Source organism: Phoenix dactylifera, chromosome 13 (genome assembly GCF_009389715.1).
Source record: "Phoenix dactylifera cultivar Barhee BC4 chromosome 13, palm_55x_up_171113_PBpolish2nd_filt_p, whole genome shotgun sequence".
Lineage (NCBI taxonomy): Eukaryota > Viridiplantae > Streptophyta > Magnoliopsida > Arecales > Arecaceae > Phoenix > Phoenix dactylifera.
Window position 1 is genome coordinate 11,154,579 of NC_052404.1, and position 20,015 is coordinate 11,174,593.

General features: G+C 40.7%; 2 protein-coding genes and 1 pseudogene across 5 annotated transcripts; 1 reads left to right on the forward strand and 2 right to left on the reverse strand.

Annotated features, from left to right (window-relative positions):
- Window positions 1–1,745: 1,745 nt before the first annotated feature.
- Window positions 1,746–8,982, forward strand: LOC103720005 (type I inositol polyphosphate 5-phosphatase 8-like). Its single transcript, XM_026809574.2, has 11 exons — window positions 1,746–1,884; window positions 3,093–3,198; window positions 3,300–3,375; window positions 3,492–3,581; window positions 3,708–3,801; window positions 3,993–4,100; window positions 6,160–6,598; window positions 6,700–6,899; window positions 7,080–7,188; window positions 7,262–7,410; window positions 8,031–8,982. The coding sequence occupies exons 2-11, from the start codon at window positions 3,169–3,171 to the stop codon at window positions 8,335–8,337; spliced, it is 1,602 nt and encodes a 533-aa protein (XP_026665375.2). The 5' UTR covers window positions 1,746–1,884; window positions 3,093–3,168; the 3' UTR covers window positions 8,338–8,982.
- A 47-nt stretch (window positions 8,983–9,029) lies between these two features.
- On the reverse strand, window positions 9,030–10,863 carry LOC103720015 (annotated as a pseudogene).
- A 1,106-nt stretch (window positions 10,864–11,969) lies between these two features.
- LOC103720006 (ras-related protein RABE1c-like) lies at window positions 11,970–19,036 on the reverse strand. Of its 4 annotated transcripts, XM_008809514.4 has the most exons (9): window positions 18,875–19,033; window positions 18,546–18,702; window positions 13,458–13,530; window positions 13,176–13,276; window positions 13,005–13,070; window positions 12,807–12,904; window positions 12,553–12,615; window positions 12,370–12,462; window positions 11,970–12,285 (listed from the first exon to the last, which is right to left on the reverse strand). In XM_008809514.4, the coding sequence occupies exons 2-9, from the start codon at window positions 18,616–18,618 to the stop codon at window positions 12,202–12,204; spliced, it is 651 nt and encodes a 216-aa protein (XP_008807736.1). In that variant the 5' UTR covers window positions 18,619–18,702; window positions 18,875–19,033; the 3' UTR covers window positions 11,970–12,201. The 4 variants fall into 4 exon arrangements, 3 of the variants coding, with proteins under 3 accessions (XP_008807736.1, XP_008807734.1, XP_026665376.1); XM_008809512.4 differs by having other exon boundaries at window positions 13,005–13,276; window positions 18,875–19,034; XM_026809575.2 differs by having other exon boundaries at window positions 13,005–13,276; window positions 18,922–19,028.
- Between the last annotated feature and the right edge of the window lie 979 nt (window positions 19,037–20,015).

The following is a 20,015-nucleotide window of genomic DNA, read 5'->3' on the forward strand; positions in this document are numbered from 1 at the left end:
TTTAAAAAAAAATTAAATGCAATAAAAGAATTTAAACATTAATGCACATATTACTAGAAATAAACCCCACAATTAATTCCAAGCATTAAAAAAATAAATGCAATAAAAAATTTAAATATTAATTCAAATCTAAATGTGCATAAATTAAGTATTTTACCAAATATAAATGGTAATAATTTAACAATATTTAAACAAATAAATATTGCATGCTCATACAATTTATCCATAACAGCCCAATAATTAAAGCTCTCAATAACTAATAAGGGAGCCAAATAAATGTCTATGCATTTTTTCTTACCATATAAGATTAATATAAATAAAGGCATGTTAGAAAATGCATTTAATGGTCAACCCAATGTAGACACTCAAATTTGACATTCAATTGGGCGAGTTAAATCCGGCCATCAATGGCATTTTATAGCCATTTTGCCCAAAGGCAAAACGACAGCAAGGCTATGGGGGAAGGCATGTAACGCCTGGCTTACTGCCAAGCTTTTAAGGGGAGCGCCCACTGAGGGCGTCCTCCCATTTATTACAGATGCTATAAGACCAAAATAAATCTCCTATTGTGTGCATGTTTCGATATAAAGAATGAAATTGCTAATCTAGTCAAAAACAATGCAACACAAGATCCAGATATAATTTTAGCTTTGCTTGTTAACTCTCAACTCCAAGTGATTAGAATGAGAGATACACAAGGATTACATAATATCAAATGAGGATTAAACAAGAGCTATTTCACGTGCCTTAAGAACTCATGAGAAATGTCTATGGTAGTCTCCATATCTCTGCTCAATCTCTCTAATCTAATATATTAAACATAATAATTAACAAAAGAAAAGAACCGATATTTTCTACAATCCATATCTTCGCTCAATCTCTCTAATCTAATATATTGCAACCGAGAATAATGTGCCACATGTCACGGCACGCGAGTGCCACACCTGCGTAAAAAAATTCGCGCATTTCTCTTCTCGGTCCGTGGAATTAGTTGAAGAGGCGGTGGATGGTGCAATTGAAACGTAAATGTAATCATTAGTACCGTTGGAGAATTTGTTTTTTAGCCATTAATTTGCAGCAAGTGGAACTCTGCCTGCGATCCCACGATCACGCACTTCTACGCGAGCCACGCCATTTACAAGTCAATTTCCCCATCAAATCCCACTAGAAGGAAGCTGTCTTGCTTCACGTGTAACAGCTGATCCTCCGATAGGCCGCCAACCATCCAGAAACCTTTTGACGGTCCACAAATCTCAGACGTTGGGGACCCCACCTTAGGCCCCGTGAAATCGACGGCCGCTAATCCATCTATCATCAGTACGAATAGTATGATTTCCACCGGCTATCTACTCATTACATCCACCTCCTCCATTTAATCTCCACCGATCAAAAGCCATGTTCCAGTTCGATCGTACGGTCTGCCGACATGGATTTGTTTTGGCCGCCCCCGCCGGCTCGTCATTCTGGGCCGTCCAATACGATCCGGTGCGATCCCAAAGTGACGCAGGCCTTAAAAGTTGGTCCAATCATCGATAAACAGATGGGTAGCGTATCCAGATCCTAGGGGAACGAGGCACGTGACGGAATCGTCATACGGTTGGGTAATTATACGGAGCGTATACGAACATTTGGGTCCAGAGGCAAAGAAAGTGGGTGGAAATAGCCGTCAAATAACGTGCGAACTGTGGGCCGCCGCTTAAGCGAGCGACAAGCAGTAGGCCTCACGCTCTCTCCCATCCTCTGCTTCGATTATCCTCCATTCACCACTTCACTTCAGAAGTTCGGATAGGAGGGAAGAGAGAGAGAGAGAGAGAGAGAGAGAGAGAGAGAGGAATAGGACAGAGAAGGGGAAGTGACCAGGAAACAAGGGGAGAAGGAAAGACGGTAAGCCTCTATCAACTCTCTTCCTGTCCAGCCACTCTTTTTCTTGGAAGGAATTAGGAGGTTTCATTTTTCGTTAGCATTTCGATCTACAATTATGTTGGTAGTTGCTTCTTCTTGGTGATTTTGTTGCTGAGAAATGTGAAATACAATACGCAATGCTGTTTTTGACAAAAAAAATCGATTTTTACGGTGGAGGTTTTTTTTTTGATAAATTGGATGAATTTAGATTAATCATGCAGAAATACATCTGTAGTAGTCAAAAAATAAAATGTCATAAAATTGAACAGAAAGATTAATCAAGGAATTCAATAATATAATTCCAGTCTAGTTGGCTACGTACGATGCCATTCTGTCGATAGAATCGTTAGCTTCTCTTTAAACATGCAAAATCTCAATAGATTGTAATGATAGAAGAATTCTCTAGCAGTCATATAAAAATGGATGTAGCCCACCCTCTCAAGCAAGAATCGAATCGAAAAGCCACCAAGTGATCCTCTAAAAGAATCTGTAAAGTTCTTGGCCTCTCGCATTGAATTGAGTTCCTTGTGAGGCATGGGGGATGAAGGGGCCAAATCCGGCGATGTGGAAAAGCGTGGCCTTCTGAACCCTACCCCGGATTCTTCTCTGTTCTGGATTTCTTGGATTACGAAACCGAGGATTCTCCCAACGCATACGGAAAATGACAGCTTTCAATGACACCATTCATACTGTAGTTTTCTGAGAATTCTGATTGAACGATCCCAGAGATCTTTCCTTTCCTTGTCTTTGTCGCATGGTGGGGCTCTCTATCTTGTTCCTCCATCACAGTCTTTCTCTTTCACTTGTACTGCTACCTTGGGGAGGGATGTTATCTTCGGTACAAGAGAAGACAGAAGTTCAAAGCTTCTTTCCCTTCTTCTTCTCCTTGCAGTTTCCATTAACCTGAGATTGGTCCCAAAAACTTTGAAGCTTAATATTTTAGTATTACGTTCTCCCTTTTGTCTTCTCCTTCCTTGGTTGGCTTGCACCAGCTCCAGCCGAGAAAGCATTGAACGTCAAGAGAAAGAGGGTATTTAAACTTTTACTCCGCTTTATTTTTTGTTCAATTAGTCCCACAAAGCCGTCTGATTCCTCATCCTCTGTTCAAACAGTGAAATTAAAAAAAAAAAAAAAGACCCTTTTTCCTTCCTCCAGCTCTCGTTACCTTTTAATATTCTTTATTCCAACAGCGCGTCAAGCGGGAAATAAATCCAGCCTCCTCGCCTCTCCATCTCTAACCAGGGGTTCCTCTTTGCCGTCTATAACATGAGAACCGTGCCCGGTAGAATTCACGAGGTGAGATTTTTCCCACAAAACAAATTCTTTTTTAACAAAAAAAAAGCTTATTACTCGAATCATTTCCGGAATAAGCTTCTAAAATCGAGACTTTCTCGCAGTCTTCGTCTTGGCCGAAGACGGTGGTGAGGAAATGGTTCAACCTAAAGAGCGGGGAGTTCCATTCCGACTGCAACAGTAAAGACTCCAACCACCTCCTCTATCTTTGCATCGGTGATCCGTTACAAAAGACTCAATATTTCTTTCATTTCATCCGTTTTTATCGGTCCTTTTCTTTCTTTCTGATATAAAAGGGGAGATATTGGGAAGAGGGAGACAGGAAAGAAGAAGGAAGAGCTGTTCGGACAAGGACGACAGCCTTCGTATGAGAAGGAATCCGTCAGGCAAGTACTCTCCACAACTGCTCTCTCTCTCCCATCACTCTGCTCCCCTGTTCGTTCGTATTTCTCCAGTAATTTTCTCTAGTTCTAAACAAAACGAAGTTTTCTCCTCGTTCTTCTTCTTTACAGGTACGTGGTTGGTGGAGAGCTCCGAAAACCTTGAACCGCCCCGATTCAGAACCGTCAAGCCAGCAAGCCCTTTCTCTCCTGATACAAACCTCAGGTGACGCGCGAAACCTTTCACCTTGTTCTTTTTTGGGGCCAGAGCTTGGGATTCAATGCTTCCAATAAGAATATTTTGGAATTTGCTGCCGATTATCTTTGTTTAATCTTCATGAAATTAGCAGAGGTTGGTCCTTTTGGAGTTGTCGTTTAATATTTCTGGGGGTTGTTGTGGTTTAATGATGGGAGTAGGATGTTCGTGGGGACGTGGAACGTGGGAGGGAGAGCGCCCCACGGGGGTCTAAACTTGAGAGATTGGCTTATGAGCACGCCTTCCGCCGCCGACATCTACGTCCTTGGGTATGTTCTGCTCTTTTTCGTTGGCTTAGCTCTATTTTTTTTTCATTTTTTGGCTGTCACTAATCATGATTATTCCCTTGCGGCCTCAGCCTTTTTCAGTTTAAGAGAGGCATCTTTTTTATGTAATGGTTGGAACACCTAACAATCCTCCACCCAACACGTAACAAATAGACCAAAGGGCAACGATGTGACTGCCACGGAAGCAACTCTCTGATTGTCTTTTTTTGACTAATGTTAGCCGATTTATGTATTATTATTGGGTTATTTTTTGCAATGGACGAATTCGTGTTCAAAATCTACAAGATATTTTATATTTCTAACTTTTAGTACTTTTTCCAGCCTAATTATACGCATCTAATGATAATATTCAAACTTTTTAAAAAATCATCGTTCATAAAGTAGTAAAAATTAGATTCTTTTGAAAGATTTATGAATACAGTGGACATGCATCTCTCTCTCTCTCACACACACACACACACATATATATATATAATGGATTATTCCATTATAATTGACCTCCACCGTAGTCATTATTGACCATTGTAATGCTATAATAACTTTTACTTATCTAAAACATAATTTTAAGTAAATTATAATTTTTTTAAAAGTTTACGTTTATTGCACTTATATCTAATAATTTGTGAAATATATATTTAGACCCACTTAAATCAACAGCGTTAGTGAATCTATGCTTATCTTCTAAGGTTTAAGGTTTATTTTTATCCAAATGAATCTATGCTTATCCTCTAAGGTTTATTTTTATCCAACACTTTAACCCATAACTTAATAGAATGTTCATTTAATCATTAACTTAAATGGAACTTAAATGTCACATCGGAAAAATTTAGAAAATGACTAAACTAATCTTAAGTAATATAACATCTACTCAAGAAAAAGAATAGTTGTGAGGCGCTATAGGTCTGAAGCTTAATCTTGATAAAGTATCAGAAAAGAACTATGTGCCAAGAAAAAAGCAATTTAGATCTCTCAAATAAGTGGATGCCTTTAAAATTTTGTACTGCAGAGAATTAATATCAAGAGTTTTGTTGCTTAAGCCAATCTCTTCATTATCCAAGTTAGGCCTTGAAACCACAACTGATGCACCCTCTAAAAAGAAAAGTTATCATATACATAATGATTTGGATCCTTTTAATAACATACTGCCGGAACTATCATAATTCTATATGTAGACATGCGAATTCTTATCAATAGCAACAATATTAAGAAATCATGTCTACAATATTGGATAAATAGAATTTAGAATCAGCAAATGATATACCATCATCTTCGATATTTGTGACGTGGTGGGCGAGAAAGCTATAATAAAATCTGATCATGAAGGACGCTTATTGGCGAATGTTAGTTGGAAATTAAGGATGCTTATTGCAAAATGCCGATTAGAAAAAAAGCTTGTCTTCAGTCGCTCACTGGGTAGGAATGCTCATAGTGAGTGGTGAAATGAGAAAGAAATCTTAGCCGCTCATTTTCGAAGAGAAAAAAACTCTTAAAGACAGAAGACTTAAAAAAATAAAGAAATCAGAAAAATGAAAGAAGAGTTATTTTTTTATAGAAGTAATTTGATTTTTTATAATATATTAAAAAATTTACTAACATTGTCAATTTTGTTGGGTGTAACGGTAAATTTTATAAAATATTGGATGTAAGCGTAATAAATGTAAATCTTAGGAGAGTTTTTATAAAATTATTTCGGTCATTTGAATTTTTTTCTAATATGGCATTTGGGTCTCATTAAAATTTAATAGTTTGAGTAATACTCTGTTATGTTATGTGCTAAAATATTAAATAAGAATAAATTTAATATATATATATATATATATAATGTTATTAGATGTAAATGTAATTTAATTTCAGCCTCAAAGAAATTTTTATAGGTTACCTCTTAATAATGTTTTTAGCCGGTACGGAGAGAACCGGGGGACGGGACTGGCGACCACCCCTCGCCTCCGGGGGGAGGACCTTTTATAAAATGACCACTCTGCCCTCGTCATCCGTACGATATGAGGGAGAGCTCCGACTTGACCACTCTACTCTCTCCCAGGTTCCAGGAGATCGTCCCGTTGAACGCCGGCAACGTCTTGGGCGCGGAGGACGAGGGCCCCGCCTATAGGTGGCTCTCCCTCATTCGCCAAGCCATCAACCCTCCGAAGAAGGGCCCCTCCCTCGCCCGTAATCGCAGGACTGCCGCCGACCCCGAGCCGGCTCAGAAGCCGAGGGTCAGCTTCTCGGATCTACTGTCCATGGACAAGGAGGAGGAAGGAAGCGGATACGACGAGGGCCGCGAGACGTGCAATTACCCAAGCTCCGGCAGCGGCAAGGAATCGCTGGATTCTTCTCCGAGCGACTACCGCCTGGCGGCGAGCAAGCAGATGGTGGGGATCTTCCTGTGCGTGTGGGTCCGGGCGGGGCTCATGCCGCACGTGTCCAGCCTCAAAGTCTCCTGCGTGGGGAGGGGAATTATGGGCTACTTGGGAAATAAGGTCCCTAGAATTTTGTTATTATTATGTACTTTCTTTCTCCTCTCCCGTTCAATGGCATAGATATCTAATTTATGGAGGTTTTGCGATATATTTGGATCCAGGGATCGATTTCGATCAGCATGACTCTTGAGAGGACCACGTTCTGTTTCGTGTGCACGCATCTTGCATCTGGAGAGAAGGACGGTGATGAGGTGCGAAGGAACTCGGATGTCATGGAGATTCTCAAGAGGACTAGATTCCCGCAATCTAATAGATTTTTTGGTCCAGGTGCAGTGTCACCGGAATCCATCTTGGAACACGAGTAAGTGTCATTGGATGCTTGCTGCTGTTACATTTGCGTTGAAACTGCGCGAAGGAACATGATTCTGAACAGCAATTTTACAAAACCTGGTGCCAAATGGACTTGAAGGAAAACGATATTCCTTGCTGCAAGAAATCTTGGATACTTTTGTACCTACTAAATGTTATATATGATTTGCAGCAAGATCGTATGGCTCGGAGATCTTAATTATCGCCTGACAACGAGCTGCAGCGAGACCCATCGACTTTTGCAGAGGAACGAGTGGGAAGCGCTGCTAGAGAAAGATCAAGTGAGAGATGTCATTTAATTTGTTGACGTGCATAATTATAATTAGTCGACTGACTGGCAATCAATACTTGCAGCTTGGAATTGAACAGAGAGCTGGTCGTGTATTTGCTGGATGGGAGGAAGGGAGAATATTTTTCCCTCCCACTTACAAATATTTAGCTGATTCTGACATTTATGCCGTCAACCTCGCTAAATCTGGAGAGAAGAGACGCACTCCGGCTTGGTAAAGACTTTCATCTCTCTCTCTCTCTCTCTCTCTCTCGTCTGGTTGTGCGGCTACTAATAATAGCCTATATATTCAGACCATGATAAAGATGCTCAACATGAGCAGTTGACAAATTAGTCTGAACCGAATAATTTATAACCTAGCAATCCATCTGCTCAGAAGTCTGAACCACACAAGTTGTTAGCTGGCCAACTTTCCACGGTCCGGTTTGAGTGTCAACTCGTAGAAGTCAATATTCTCTGAAGTCTATTTGTAGAAGAAAGGATCAAGCAAATTTCTAAAATAGAACAGGACCACAGCTGTTGAGTAGGCCTATTTATACTGTCAGTCTTGGGCAGATACAGTATCTTTTTAAGGAGACTTATGAGCAGAGAGACAGATATGGAAGCGTCTTAGTTCAGAACAACCCACAGTCATGCTCTATTTGTCATCCATAATCCAGGATCAAACCATAAACAATCACGATTAGACAGTCAGAAACACCTGTCTTGTTTTTTTTAATATGCACACACGCACACACACACATATATATATATATTCTTTTATCAAATCCAGAACGGGATCCTGAGTACGCTATCTAACGGGGTCGATGGTTGGGGATGGAAATCGGATGGCAGGTGCGACCGGATACTGTGGCGGGGGAAAGGGATGAAGCAGATGTGGTACGTGAGAGGGGAGTCCCGCTTCTCCGACCACAGGCCCGTCTACTCCCTCTTCTCCGTACAACTGGACCACCATGTGGAAGCAGCCGAACAAGGGCACCGCAAAGACGGGAGGGTGTATCGCGGCGGGAGCAACGACCAAATCAAGGGCCCCGCAAAGACCACCATGGCAGCCGCAGCGAATAATCCCGACACCAACGGCACAATCCGTCGTCGTCGTCATGGAGGAAGGTCGAGGCGGAGGAGCTGCTCCAGCTCCTAAGCAGGACACAAAGCTGTTTGGAAGCCTCAAGGTTCTGACCAGCGACCACCGACCGCCAACTCCACATTCGTCACATTCACTTTAAAAATATCAAAGAAAGAGAGAGAGAGAGAGAGAGGAACGGCAGAAGAGGCGGAAGCAGGAGCAGAGGATAAGCGAAGACTGCTCCCAGAAAGCAAGGTTTAATTTCTCTCGTCTTCTCTTCCTTGTTGGTGGGTAACAGCAGCAGCCTTTGGTTTCTTCATGGTGGCGGTATTTAATTCGGTTGGTGGCGAAAGGAGCCTTCCGCGCGTGCTCGGAGTCGGAGGTCGGCGGTGTGAGAAATCGATGTTAAAAATGGTTTCGGGAGTCTAATTATTGCACCCGCCAACGGAGGCCGGAGGGCCGTGGTGATTGTAAAGCGAGGTGGAAGAGAAATGAGAGGGCTTACAAAATGGACTAATTGGTATTTTAGGTAGGGGAGCTGAATGAAGAGGAGCGGCGCGTGTTCTGTTCGTATCTTCATTTCTTTGATTTTTTTCTATTTGTTTTGGCTCTGCGCCTTGTTCTACTTTGAAGAGAATTTGGATGGTCAGCATCTTTTGAAAGCACCTGGCTTTTCAATAACAGGAAAGGATATAAGAGACGCACTGGATTTTTTTTTTATTATGGGAGGGGTGGAGGTGGGGCGTGAGGGAGTCAAATCCAGAACCCCTTTGCTTCCCTTTGCTTCATTCTTCGTGGTTGCGACTTGCGTGTTGCCTCCTTACGGGCCGGGCCAGGTTGTTTTGATAAATTTCAAGTGCGCTTGGATGATTTCGATATACCTATTTGAGCATAATACAAGTTAGTTTGAAACTTCTGAGAGTACCTGATGGCAACCATGATAACAACTATACTCTGAACAAGGAAATTTATGACAAGTTGCTGATGACAACCATAATAGCAACTATACTCTAAACAAGAAAATTTAATTTCTTGTTGCATTGTAAGTTTATATATTTTATAGTTATTTATTACTAAAAAACCAAATCAAAAACAAAAGAAGTAACCCTAAAGAAGAAAGCATTCGTCTCTGATATAAGCATGAAGATGTATGCCATAAAATCACAGTGCATAAGCAAAGTCTAACAGAAACAACAAATTGAAGCTTCAAAATAGAACGATGAAGAATAATTACCAGATACATTTTAGGTTGTGTGAAAGAGGGCTCATCAATCTCATTGTGCCCAAAATGTCGATAGCAGACTATATCAACCACCACATCAGAGTGGAATGTCTGGCGCCACTCTGCTGCAAGCTCACAAACATGGACCACAGCTTCCATGTCATCTCTATTTACATGAAAGATTGGAGCATTCAAGGCTTTAGCAACATCCATTACAGTGTTGTGAAGACCTCCCGGACCTTGGATCAGTTGTGAACGCAACTTGATTGTTAATCACAATGTGAATGGTTCCACCAGTTGTATAGTTTGGCAGGGCACTCAGATGCAGAATCTCATAAACCACGCCCTGCCCTGCAAAGCTTCCATCACCTTGGATCAGAACTCCCATATTCTTTGTCCTTTCAGTATCATGAGAATAGAATTGCTTTGCATGTGTGTTTCCAACCACAACAGGATCCACAGCTTCCAAAAGACTAGGATTCGCAACTATAGATTACAGATGAATTCTCTTCTCACCTCTAGTGGGCCTATCATAAGAAGTACCCAAATGATGTTTTACATCACCAGTTCCCGTATACAACTCATTCTCCTCTCAAACTGCGTGCTCTATCAGGGAACACTTCACGGCGCTCCCTACTGTACTCTTTGGGTTTCACTGCCTCAATCTTGTCCCTCAACCAATTACACTTCTCGCTATCAGCGACGTGCATGTACTCGTACCGAGTGGTACCACAATAAGCCTGCTCAAGCCTGTTCAAAATCTTCCGAAGGGTCTGAAGAGGGCGATTCTCTGACAAGAAACCTGCCATCCTGCATACCCCAAGGAAGAACTCCCTATCTAAATCTGCTTCAGTGAATCCATAGAAACCAAGGTACAGATCATCTGGAGTCTCACGCTCCTCTAAACCTAAAGGATCCAACTTGGCTCTCATGCGGCCATTGACCGGGTAGGCCCCGACGAGGAGCAGCAATCTCGCTCTCCTGGATGGCCTGGCCGGAGATTCCCGGAGAGGTGGCGGCTTGGCAGATAAAGTTATTATAGAAGTTGTCCCAGAATTCATCGAGGCTGCTGGGATCGGCTTCCCAAGCCCTCTGCAGCTCCTCCAAGCAGACGCTGCTCGTGCCATCGAGGAAGCTGTCGGTGAGCCTCGACAGCGGCACAGCGCGAGGAATCGAAGCGGCGGATTCGGCCTTGGATCTGCGGACCGTGGAGTGGAAGCCCCGGATGGGCTGCTGCGGGAGGACACGGGTTCTTGCAATGCGATGCGGTGCCTGAGCTAGATTTCTCCTAAAAGCGAATCTAACTATCCCCCAATGCTGCCCTGAACCATGCCATCGTGATCGATCTCAACCCAAAATTGACTAAAAAAATCTTCAGGTTTCTTTCAGCGCTCTTCTTAATCGAAATCAAAGAGATTTCTTACGTTGACGAATATGTCTACAAAGAGACTTTTTATTTTAGGTATGACCGCGGAGTCTGTTTGTTAACAAGCAAATCATTGAACCCTAAGCAGAAATACAGCGAGTGCAAAGATGCCTGCTGCTGCAAAAACGTCGCAAGAGGGCATTTTTCAGGTAAACCACACGAAAGCATTTCTATCGACGTTCGGAACCTCATCGTAGACTCCCGGCGTCCCATTTGAATCGTTTCTCTCCGTTCAGACGGAATCAAATGGCTAGAGAGTGGAATCAGATGCTACCGCCCCACATTTACGGGCTAATGTGCGTTTATTTTAGACTAGATCTCAGAAAATGTGCAATACATATGGTCCGTTCAGAAAGAAGCAGCATATGATGTCTTTAATTGCATGTGTGCTTCTGAATCTAGTACACTAGAACATGTTTCTTGCTCTTGTTGCTTCATGTGGTTCACTTTGATAGCAATAGCTTAAAGTACATTACTAACAAATCAGGCTCCCTAGGATAGCTAGCATACAAGATTCATGACAAAGTTGCTTGAAATTAACCAAGACTCAACATAGCTCAACTCTCCAAAGGACTGCATGACTAGAGTCGATAGGAATCCCAGCAGCACTTTAGCCTTGAACCAATCCTGCTACAGCACTATGATGCACGTACTGCTCTAGAGGCCTTGATTTGGCACTCAAAATTTCTACAAACTGAAAGCTGAAGATCTGTGCCAAGTTCAATCATAAAATAATATTTTAAATCCCAATACGTTGGGAGAGACAAGAATAGGGGCAAGACGACTCAGCCCGTCCATGCAGGAGGGAGAGAGAGAGAGAGAGAGAGAGAGAGAGAAGGGGGGGGGGGGGGGGGGGTGGGGACGGGGGAAAAAAGAAAGGAACGAAGGAAAAAATGATCAAACGAAAGAAAGAAAAAGAAAATAAATAAAAGCAAGAGGAAGAAAAAAGAAAGAAAAAAAGAAAAGAAAAAGAAAAAGAAAAAGAAAAGAAAAGAAAGAAAGAATTTAAGCAAATTCTTCCCTTTTTTTAAAGACTAGCTGAAGATGGAAAATCAGTAATTTAAGCAACAGTGTTTTCCATGATTGCAAGACAATGCATGTAATATCAACTTTCCACCGAGTAACACACTACAACTAATAGTTGAAAAGAATTGATAAGATTAATAAGACAGGCACCCCCACCATCCATCATCATCTCTATTACAATCATTATGTATATCACAACCAAATTTGTTCCCACTAAAGTCAACAGTCCCAACCCCCTCTCCCAAAAAAGAAGCACGCTTATTTCTCAGGAACCACAGCATGCCGGTCTTTCTGGAGCTTTAGCCTCACCAGCTGCCAGGTCTGGTTTGTTAATCTTAATTGTCCGATCCTGTGAACATTAATCATTATGTTATGAACCTGCAAACAAATCGAAGAAAGCAATACTATTTTCATCTTGGAATAGGACTTCAACCTCAGGTTTGTTATCAGTTTCTGCAAGCCTCTGCTTGATATCTCTAGCTATGGAAAAGAATACCTGCTCCACATTTAGATTTGTCTTTGCACTCTGGAAACCAAGAAAGTCTGTCACGAAATAAGAAGGAAACAAAAATCCAGCTTTTTCAAAATATGTAGAAAAGGAATTGCTAACACATACTGTTTCAAAAAATTTAATGCCATATTCATCAGCAAGTGCTTGTCCCCTGGAGGTAGGCACCGCCTGAGAAGGGTCAAATTTTTCATTATTCAAATATGGAGCTTAGCTTCAGGGGGAAAAAAATGAGTTGAGGGCACCAGAACATCTAACACAACAACCTAACAGTGAGAAACCAACAGCGAGTTTATAGATGCCTTGCACAAAAGAAAAAAAATCATACGTTTAGCCTAGAGATGGTTTGTTGTGGGTCTTACTCGTTTGCTCTCATCCATGTCAGCCTTGTTGCCCACCAGAATTTTGTTTACATTATCAGAAGCATGCTGTTCAATGTTCCGAATCCAGTTTCTTATGTCTGTGTATATTGCAGAAGCCAGAATCACAGGAATCAGAAAAAATACAGGATGAAAAATGCAATGCATCTATTAAGGCCAAGAACTGTAAGAGGTTGTTACTGTTAAAAGATGATTCGTCAGTAACATCATAAACAAGCAAAATACCCATGGCCCCACGATAGTAAGCTGCAGAGAGACAGAAACCAAAGGGATAAAACTTACACCAACAAATCAGTAGAAAAGCAAGAAAAAGCAACTGAGCAAGGACAACCCAAGAAGATATTAACCCACCGGTTGTGATTGTTCGAAATCGTTCCTGCCCAGCTGTATCCCAGATTTGCAGTTTAATCCGTTTGCCATCCAGCTCAATGGTTCTTATCTTAAAATCAATGCTGCATTAAAGCAAACCTTGAGCTAAGGAATCCATAATATTATATTATATTATATTATATTATATTATATTATATATATATATATATATATTTCACAGCATAAAATTAGAAAACTGAAGCAAAAAACATGTATATCAATTCCAAAATTCACCACAGCATCGTTAACTAAAAGAAAACCCACCCAATTGTAGTGATAAAACTGGTGGTGAAAGACCCATCTGAGAAACGCAAAAGAAGGCAACTCTTACCAACACCTGCAACAGCAGACACCATGTTAAAATAATTCAAAACAGCAGCTTACCACAACAAAATAATGTGCAGCAGATTGGCTCTTTTATGCACTAACTTTAATCTCATATCAAACAGAGAACAAGGGAGGGGCACGGTCGTAGGAACTGACAAGTTATCTTGTATATAACAAAGTGCCAGTAATTGCTGCCTTTCAGATGCCAACCTTAAAGATTTGCTAGAGAACTATCAAAAAGCAAAAGTCCAACCATATCGAAAAAATGAGGGATAACAGCTATTATTTTTCTTTTTGCATATTTCTCCATCTAGGATAAGTCTAATGAGTGCAAACAGCAACAAAAAGCAGCAAGCATGTAAAGCAACAAGGAATAGTTCATAACAAGCAATAATCTAGCATGTTCTCCATGTGGGGAAGAAGCTGGTGACAAGTGAAAGAGACTATCTCATTACTTGGCAGGAAGAAAAAACTACGTGTGTAATAAGCCAATGTTCACTCAGATACTTCCATTGGTGTGTTTTTTTTTTTTTTTTTTTTTTTTTGCATTTTCCCCATGGCAACTAAGATAAGTCTAATGAAGGGACAACAGCAACAAGCATTGATTTCCGAAAAAAGGAAGAAAGAAAGAAACAATTGCAAGTGGCATTAAGTAGAATCAAAAGTGAAAATGTTACTTACTAAAGGTTTTATGAGGCAGTTGTATGTCAGAAAGAACAACCTTGTTTTTAGTTTGAAGTTTATTGGGTCATGCAAAAACCTTTCTATTTACTGAAGGTAGTATTGAAAGCCATCAGGAGGTCACTAATAATATCAAAAAATATATCAGGGTTATGCAATTATAAACTAGTTGTGAACGTGAAGGCAGAAAATAACCAGTATTTGAGAATGCTCACATTGCATATTGAAATTTTAGTAATAAATTGGCATGACATGCAATTCTGGCATATGGAGTTTCAGGGACCAGAAGGGGATTGTGTGGCAACCATGGCTCTTAAATGGAGATATGGGAAAAGGTGGAGTCGTATGAATGAAGTGGAATGTAAGGAAATTGGAGTCCGAGCGATATAATAAACCACAACAAGCTAGAACTTTTTCCCTAGAATCAAAGTATCACTTCCAAGTCCATAACAGAAATATTACGAGGACAGATAGTAGGTCCTACCATTGCAGAATAATCGAAGGAATAAGCAAAGAATGAGGTATTACATGCACAGAAAGTACTGTTGTGACACATTTTTCTAAAATGACTTCAAGTTTACCCAGTTTGCATGCATTAGCGTACCATCACAGGGCTTAATTTGTAATCAATTCGAGGAATTGCCAAATAGTGTTGCTACAAGACTAAACATAACCTTTAGAGGCTCTATTACCAACCAGAAGGAACCCTTCCAGAATTAGCATTGTCAACAACCGCAGTGAACCATGACAAAGTTAGACCATTGCACATTTACTGCTTTTTGGTCTAATCCCATCAATCCTGTCATGCAGCTCCCATGGCTTCTCAAAGCTTTTCGAAATTTTCATATACCACAGGTTCAAACTAAAACCTAGTTTCAAGTGAAACAATTGTATGGCCACTACATGCTTCACATTTAACTCTCACATGGTAAAAAAATCTCTACTCCTTTCAAATTCATGTTTTTAAGACCCCACAATAAACCATTACTGAAAGCCTTACATGATAAAAGTATAGTGAAGACTAAGAACTGTACTTCTCCACTCATGTATCTAAAACCATATCCATGAATATAGTGAACTTTCTAGGATATCTTCTAAATGTTTCAATTCAAGTATTCCATGGCCCCCATTTCCTCCTCCAACAACACCAAATAAGATTGAAAGCACTTACCTCTTAAAATATCACAGTTTCACAGAAAGGGAGGAAATAGAATCTTACAAGACCTATCACATGTTTCATAATCTATACCACCTTGACAAGGATTTTTGAGGTCATTATAAGCCAACCCACCAGATGTTAACAGGCAGCACCGCTAAGCACTCAAAATAAATACCAATTGTCAAGAATGAGTGCCAACACTTGATAAGGCCCATCAACTCTCTTGCACATACTAGACCCAAATAATTTACAGAGTTAAGGGGCAGGCAGTCAATGACAAGGCAGGTAGCCAGCTTGTCCCTTCACATTCATGTGAGTTGCTCGTTAGCATCCATGTACCAAGTTGTCCCTTCACATGCATGTGAGTTGCTTGCTAGCATCCATGTACCCTTTTTGCTTCGGTCAACAGTCATAAGATATATGTCTACCACTCAAATGGAGCACTATGTGCACCACAACTACAAGTAACAGGGGATCTAACTCAGACCAACCAGAAATGTCTACATGGTCAAGACTTTTTGGCCAACTTCAGCTAAAAACAATACAATACTGGTAAAACATTTTGATTTTACTATACCTACAAATAGCAGGCTAACCACAAGACACTCAGACTTTCAATAATTGATTTATTATCTTTGGTTCAGATGCAGAAAATATAAGAAAGGACCCTGACTATTTTTGCAAAATAATAATCTGCATTGGCATGCCCAACAGAATGTAAATGATGAGTAATACGAATTTTTATATGATCAGTTTCACGGTGAAATTTCTTCAATAGTGTAAAATGGCAGCATTAATGAGACTTCACCAAACCCAAATTCTCTGAGGTTTTACATGTAGTTTATTATGAAAGAACACATTTAAGGATTCATCTTCTATCAATTGAACCAACACATTCCGTAAAGCTGCAAAAATAAATAAATCAAATAACTAAACATCCCCAGTGAAGTTAAGGAACCATCAGTCATGCACGCACATAAAAGGAACCCCTACATTTACAATTCAAACATCTACATTCTAAATTGAATATTATGCTTTGAGATAGACCAATAATGATAATGCCATAACAACATATATGTCAATGAACACTTGGTCACACTACCAGCCTGCTGAGCATTTTGTTTTTTTTATCACGATGGGAAAGCCCAATGAAATTAGCAACATATGGTGAATAGAAACATCTCCTGTTATTCATAATTCTTCTTGAATTGTTGCATAGCATGCAACGTAGATCTCCAAAAACCTGAAGGCTACCTTTTCTGTAGTGTCCCATCAAAAGGCACCCAACCCAAGTGAAAACGTAAAACTCCTCCCAAACATCCAATGCTTGCACCTTGCCAACTCCCAAAGTAGAAAACATAATCCTCAGTCACCTCATAAAGTTTATCTCGCACCTTCAAATTCAAAACAGCCAACAAAAATGTCTTTAAGGGCAGCAACCACTAAATGTTCTGCCCTGGTAAAGCTTATCTAGATGGTAAAGACCTTTCTTGTTTATCTAACCAATGAACTGACAAAGGCCTCCCATCCTGCCCAATTTATCAAGGAACATATGTTCCATGTCTACTCGATCACCAGGAATCTTTTTGAAAAACTAGGTTCTATATCTACTAGTGTCAAGTTAAATACATCTGGCAATATTAGGCAGGGGCATGATTACGTGAAGCAAAGAGCTATAAATGATCCAAGTAGTTTTTGGCGGGGGATTTGAGCATATGTCGATGGTTGTAGAATGGTTGAAAAGTAGGTTAAGAGCCTCGGAGTATTGCACTCATGAAAATTAAACAGCAAACCTATAAAATATGTTTTAAAGCCAGACAATAGCATATTCATACAAGTTCATGCCTGCTCCATAGACAAAGAAAAAAGAACTTCCAGCTTATATTAAGATACTATCCTATCATGTTGTTCGGACTACTGAGTGAAAACATTATTAAGCATACACCAACTATGATAACAGATAGAGAATCAAATAATAAGTCTCATCAGCATCATCAACTCATCATAATATATGCCATGTTGGATAACTAAATCCATTTAGGCACAGATGTAGACAGCAGAGACATCTAATCACTTTCATAAAAAGTCACATACTGTGCAGTTTTGATACTATAACAAACCAAAGCTACTACAGTTTACAAACTTTATTTGACATATAACCCACTAAAGAAGTTCATGACATTGAAAAGATCATACCATTTCTAAGGTTGGTTCCACAAGCATCGATCATATACTAGAAGTTTCCTCAGAAGAATATGGAAAGGAACACATACACTTGCTAGCAAGAACATGGAACAAATTTACATTGCATCGGTACTGGCATGAAAGAAGGAAATAGTATAAAGCTTCAGGTATGAGTTATTATTAAGCCCACACATGCACATTGAAGCTTTATCAAAGAGCAGCCCAGAATCAATGTTGTCTGAACATACTCAGACTTTTTTAACACTAAACATATATAAATCAATTATAAGGTCAGACCGGTCAATGAAGGTGCATTTATATTAAAAATCCTGCATAATATCTATGCAAGAAGTTGTCATAGGCAGCACATTGGATGGTCATAAAATTTATCGAACAGAAAAGAACAAGGCATGAAATTCTAACAGGTTAGCTCCTGTGCACTCGTCTGGGAAAGATGACGGCGAAAGCCAAACAGAGTGATAAGTCAAATGGTAAAATATATTCCTTATGATATCATAGAACATTCAACAAATCCATGTAGGCAAATAGTTGTGGATCATGACTTATCCCAAACGCGCTCAATTAAGCTGCTTTCCGTAATAACAAAAGCAAAACCAGTCACGCGTGAACAGCAGCGGAACTCTCCGTTCCATATTAACAATGGGGGTCTCCAATCAAAACCTGCAAAAAAATTGGACAAGATCCCGCAGGATTGATCTCCCAAATTGAACTACATAAAACCTATTCAGATCTTCAGTTAACAACCAATTTGAGATCTCCACTTCCTAATATGATATGGCTCATCATTCCAACGAATGAACGAGAAATCAAATAAAGATCGACCAAACCATTAAAAGGAAAGAAAAAAGAAAAGGAAACTTAACCACGCAGGGCGAAATCCTTATCAGAACGAAATAAATCATAACCCTGGAACCACAAATCAATCCAAGAACTACCAATCTGAAGTACTCGATAAAGGAAGAGGAGTACGTAACCCTTACCGCTATCGCCGATCAGGAGAAGCTTGATGAGGTAATCGTAGTCGGCCCGAGCCCTAGCATGTGGAGCAGCCATCGACGACGAGGAAGAACGATGAGAAACTCGATCAAGGCCCCCAAAATATCCTTAACCCTAGAATCGAAGCACAGATCCGTCCCTCTGCCAAAAAGGATCGCAATGAGACCACTGAGAGATAAAGACGGAGATGCAACGAGGGATAGCAAGAGGCGAATAAGTGGGGGAATGTGAATAAAAATAAAAGTGGGGAAGATTAATAAAATATAGAATCTAATGTAATGCGGGAAGGGGGAAAAGAAAGGAAGAGAGAAACCGTTGAAGAAGGGGGGGGCCGCGTCCGTTGAGACGAAGCTGGCTTACTAATTTTATTTTCCGCTTCCTCTCGTCGCTCGGGAGTCCACAGTCGAGAAGGTCGGTCCCCCGACCCCGGCAGCGAGTCGGGCGTCGTGAGCCGTTTTGTTAGGCTGGAAGCAGATGAAGTGGACTCGTGAGTCGTGACTCCTTGATCTCTTTTTTTTTTTTTTTTTTTTGGGTAAACTCTTGGCAACCTTCAAGGCAAAGGCATTAGAAAGGTGGCCCCGTGCTTTCATTTGATAGCTAACAAAAAAATAATCATGCAAAAAATTGAAAATTATTTTAATTTATTTTTTTGAAGAAAAAAAAGCATTTATATTGTTCTTACATGAATACAACCTGTCAAGTTAAAAGAAAAAAAACTCATACAAAGAACATGGTATGTCCGCAATAGTCGTCTATGTAAACTCTCCTGCGTGCCGGGTAACAAAGAAGGCGACCCAGTCTGCCACCCTGTTCGCCTTCCGATATACCTAGGCTGCGTGAAAGGAGCCCATCCCCTCAACCAATCTGCAAGTCTCGCGGAGTAGCGGGTGATCGTCGCCAAGCCGATCCGCCCCCTATAACCAGTCAATAACCGTAGCAGTCCCTCTCAAGATATATCTTGTCAGCTCCGAGAACCCTCCTCGCATAAGAAATACCCTCTCAAGCAGCCTGAAGCTCCACCTTAGTGATGGTCGGGCCGATAGTGTGCTGCCCACTGGCTGCAATGAACCTACCATAGTGGTCCCTAATCACAAAGCTCACTCCTCCAAAAACACCAACCGTCGGCCTACTATCATCGAAGTTCACTTTGAGATGACCAAAGGGTGGAGGTACCCAAAAGAAAAAGACAAATCTGGGCACAATAGTAGCGAATGGGGTAATCCTAGATGTCCCTAGTCATCCTAGAGAAAACCATGGTGGGAACCGTGATGACCTCTGCTGCCTGCCGAGCAGCTCTGTCCACCACCATCCAGATCGATGATCTCCTGCCCTCAAACAGCTAGGCATTCCTATCCAACTAGATGCTATAAGCCAAGTATACCCTCATGATCTCTATCTCAAAGGTGCTAGGCCTCCATAAGGCCTCCTTCAAATGATGTAGTAACTCCTCTACA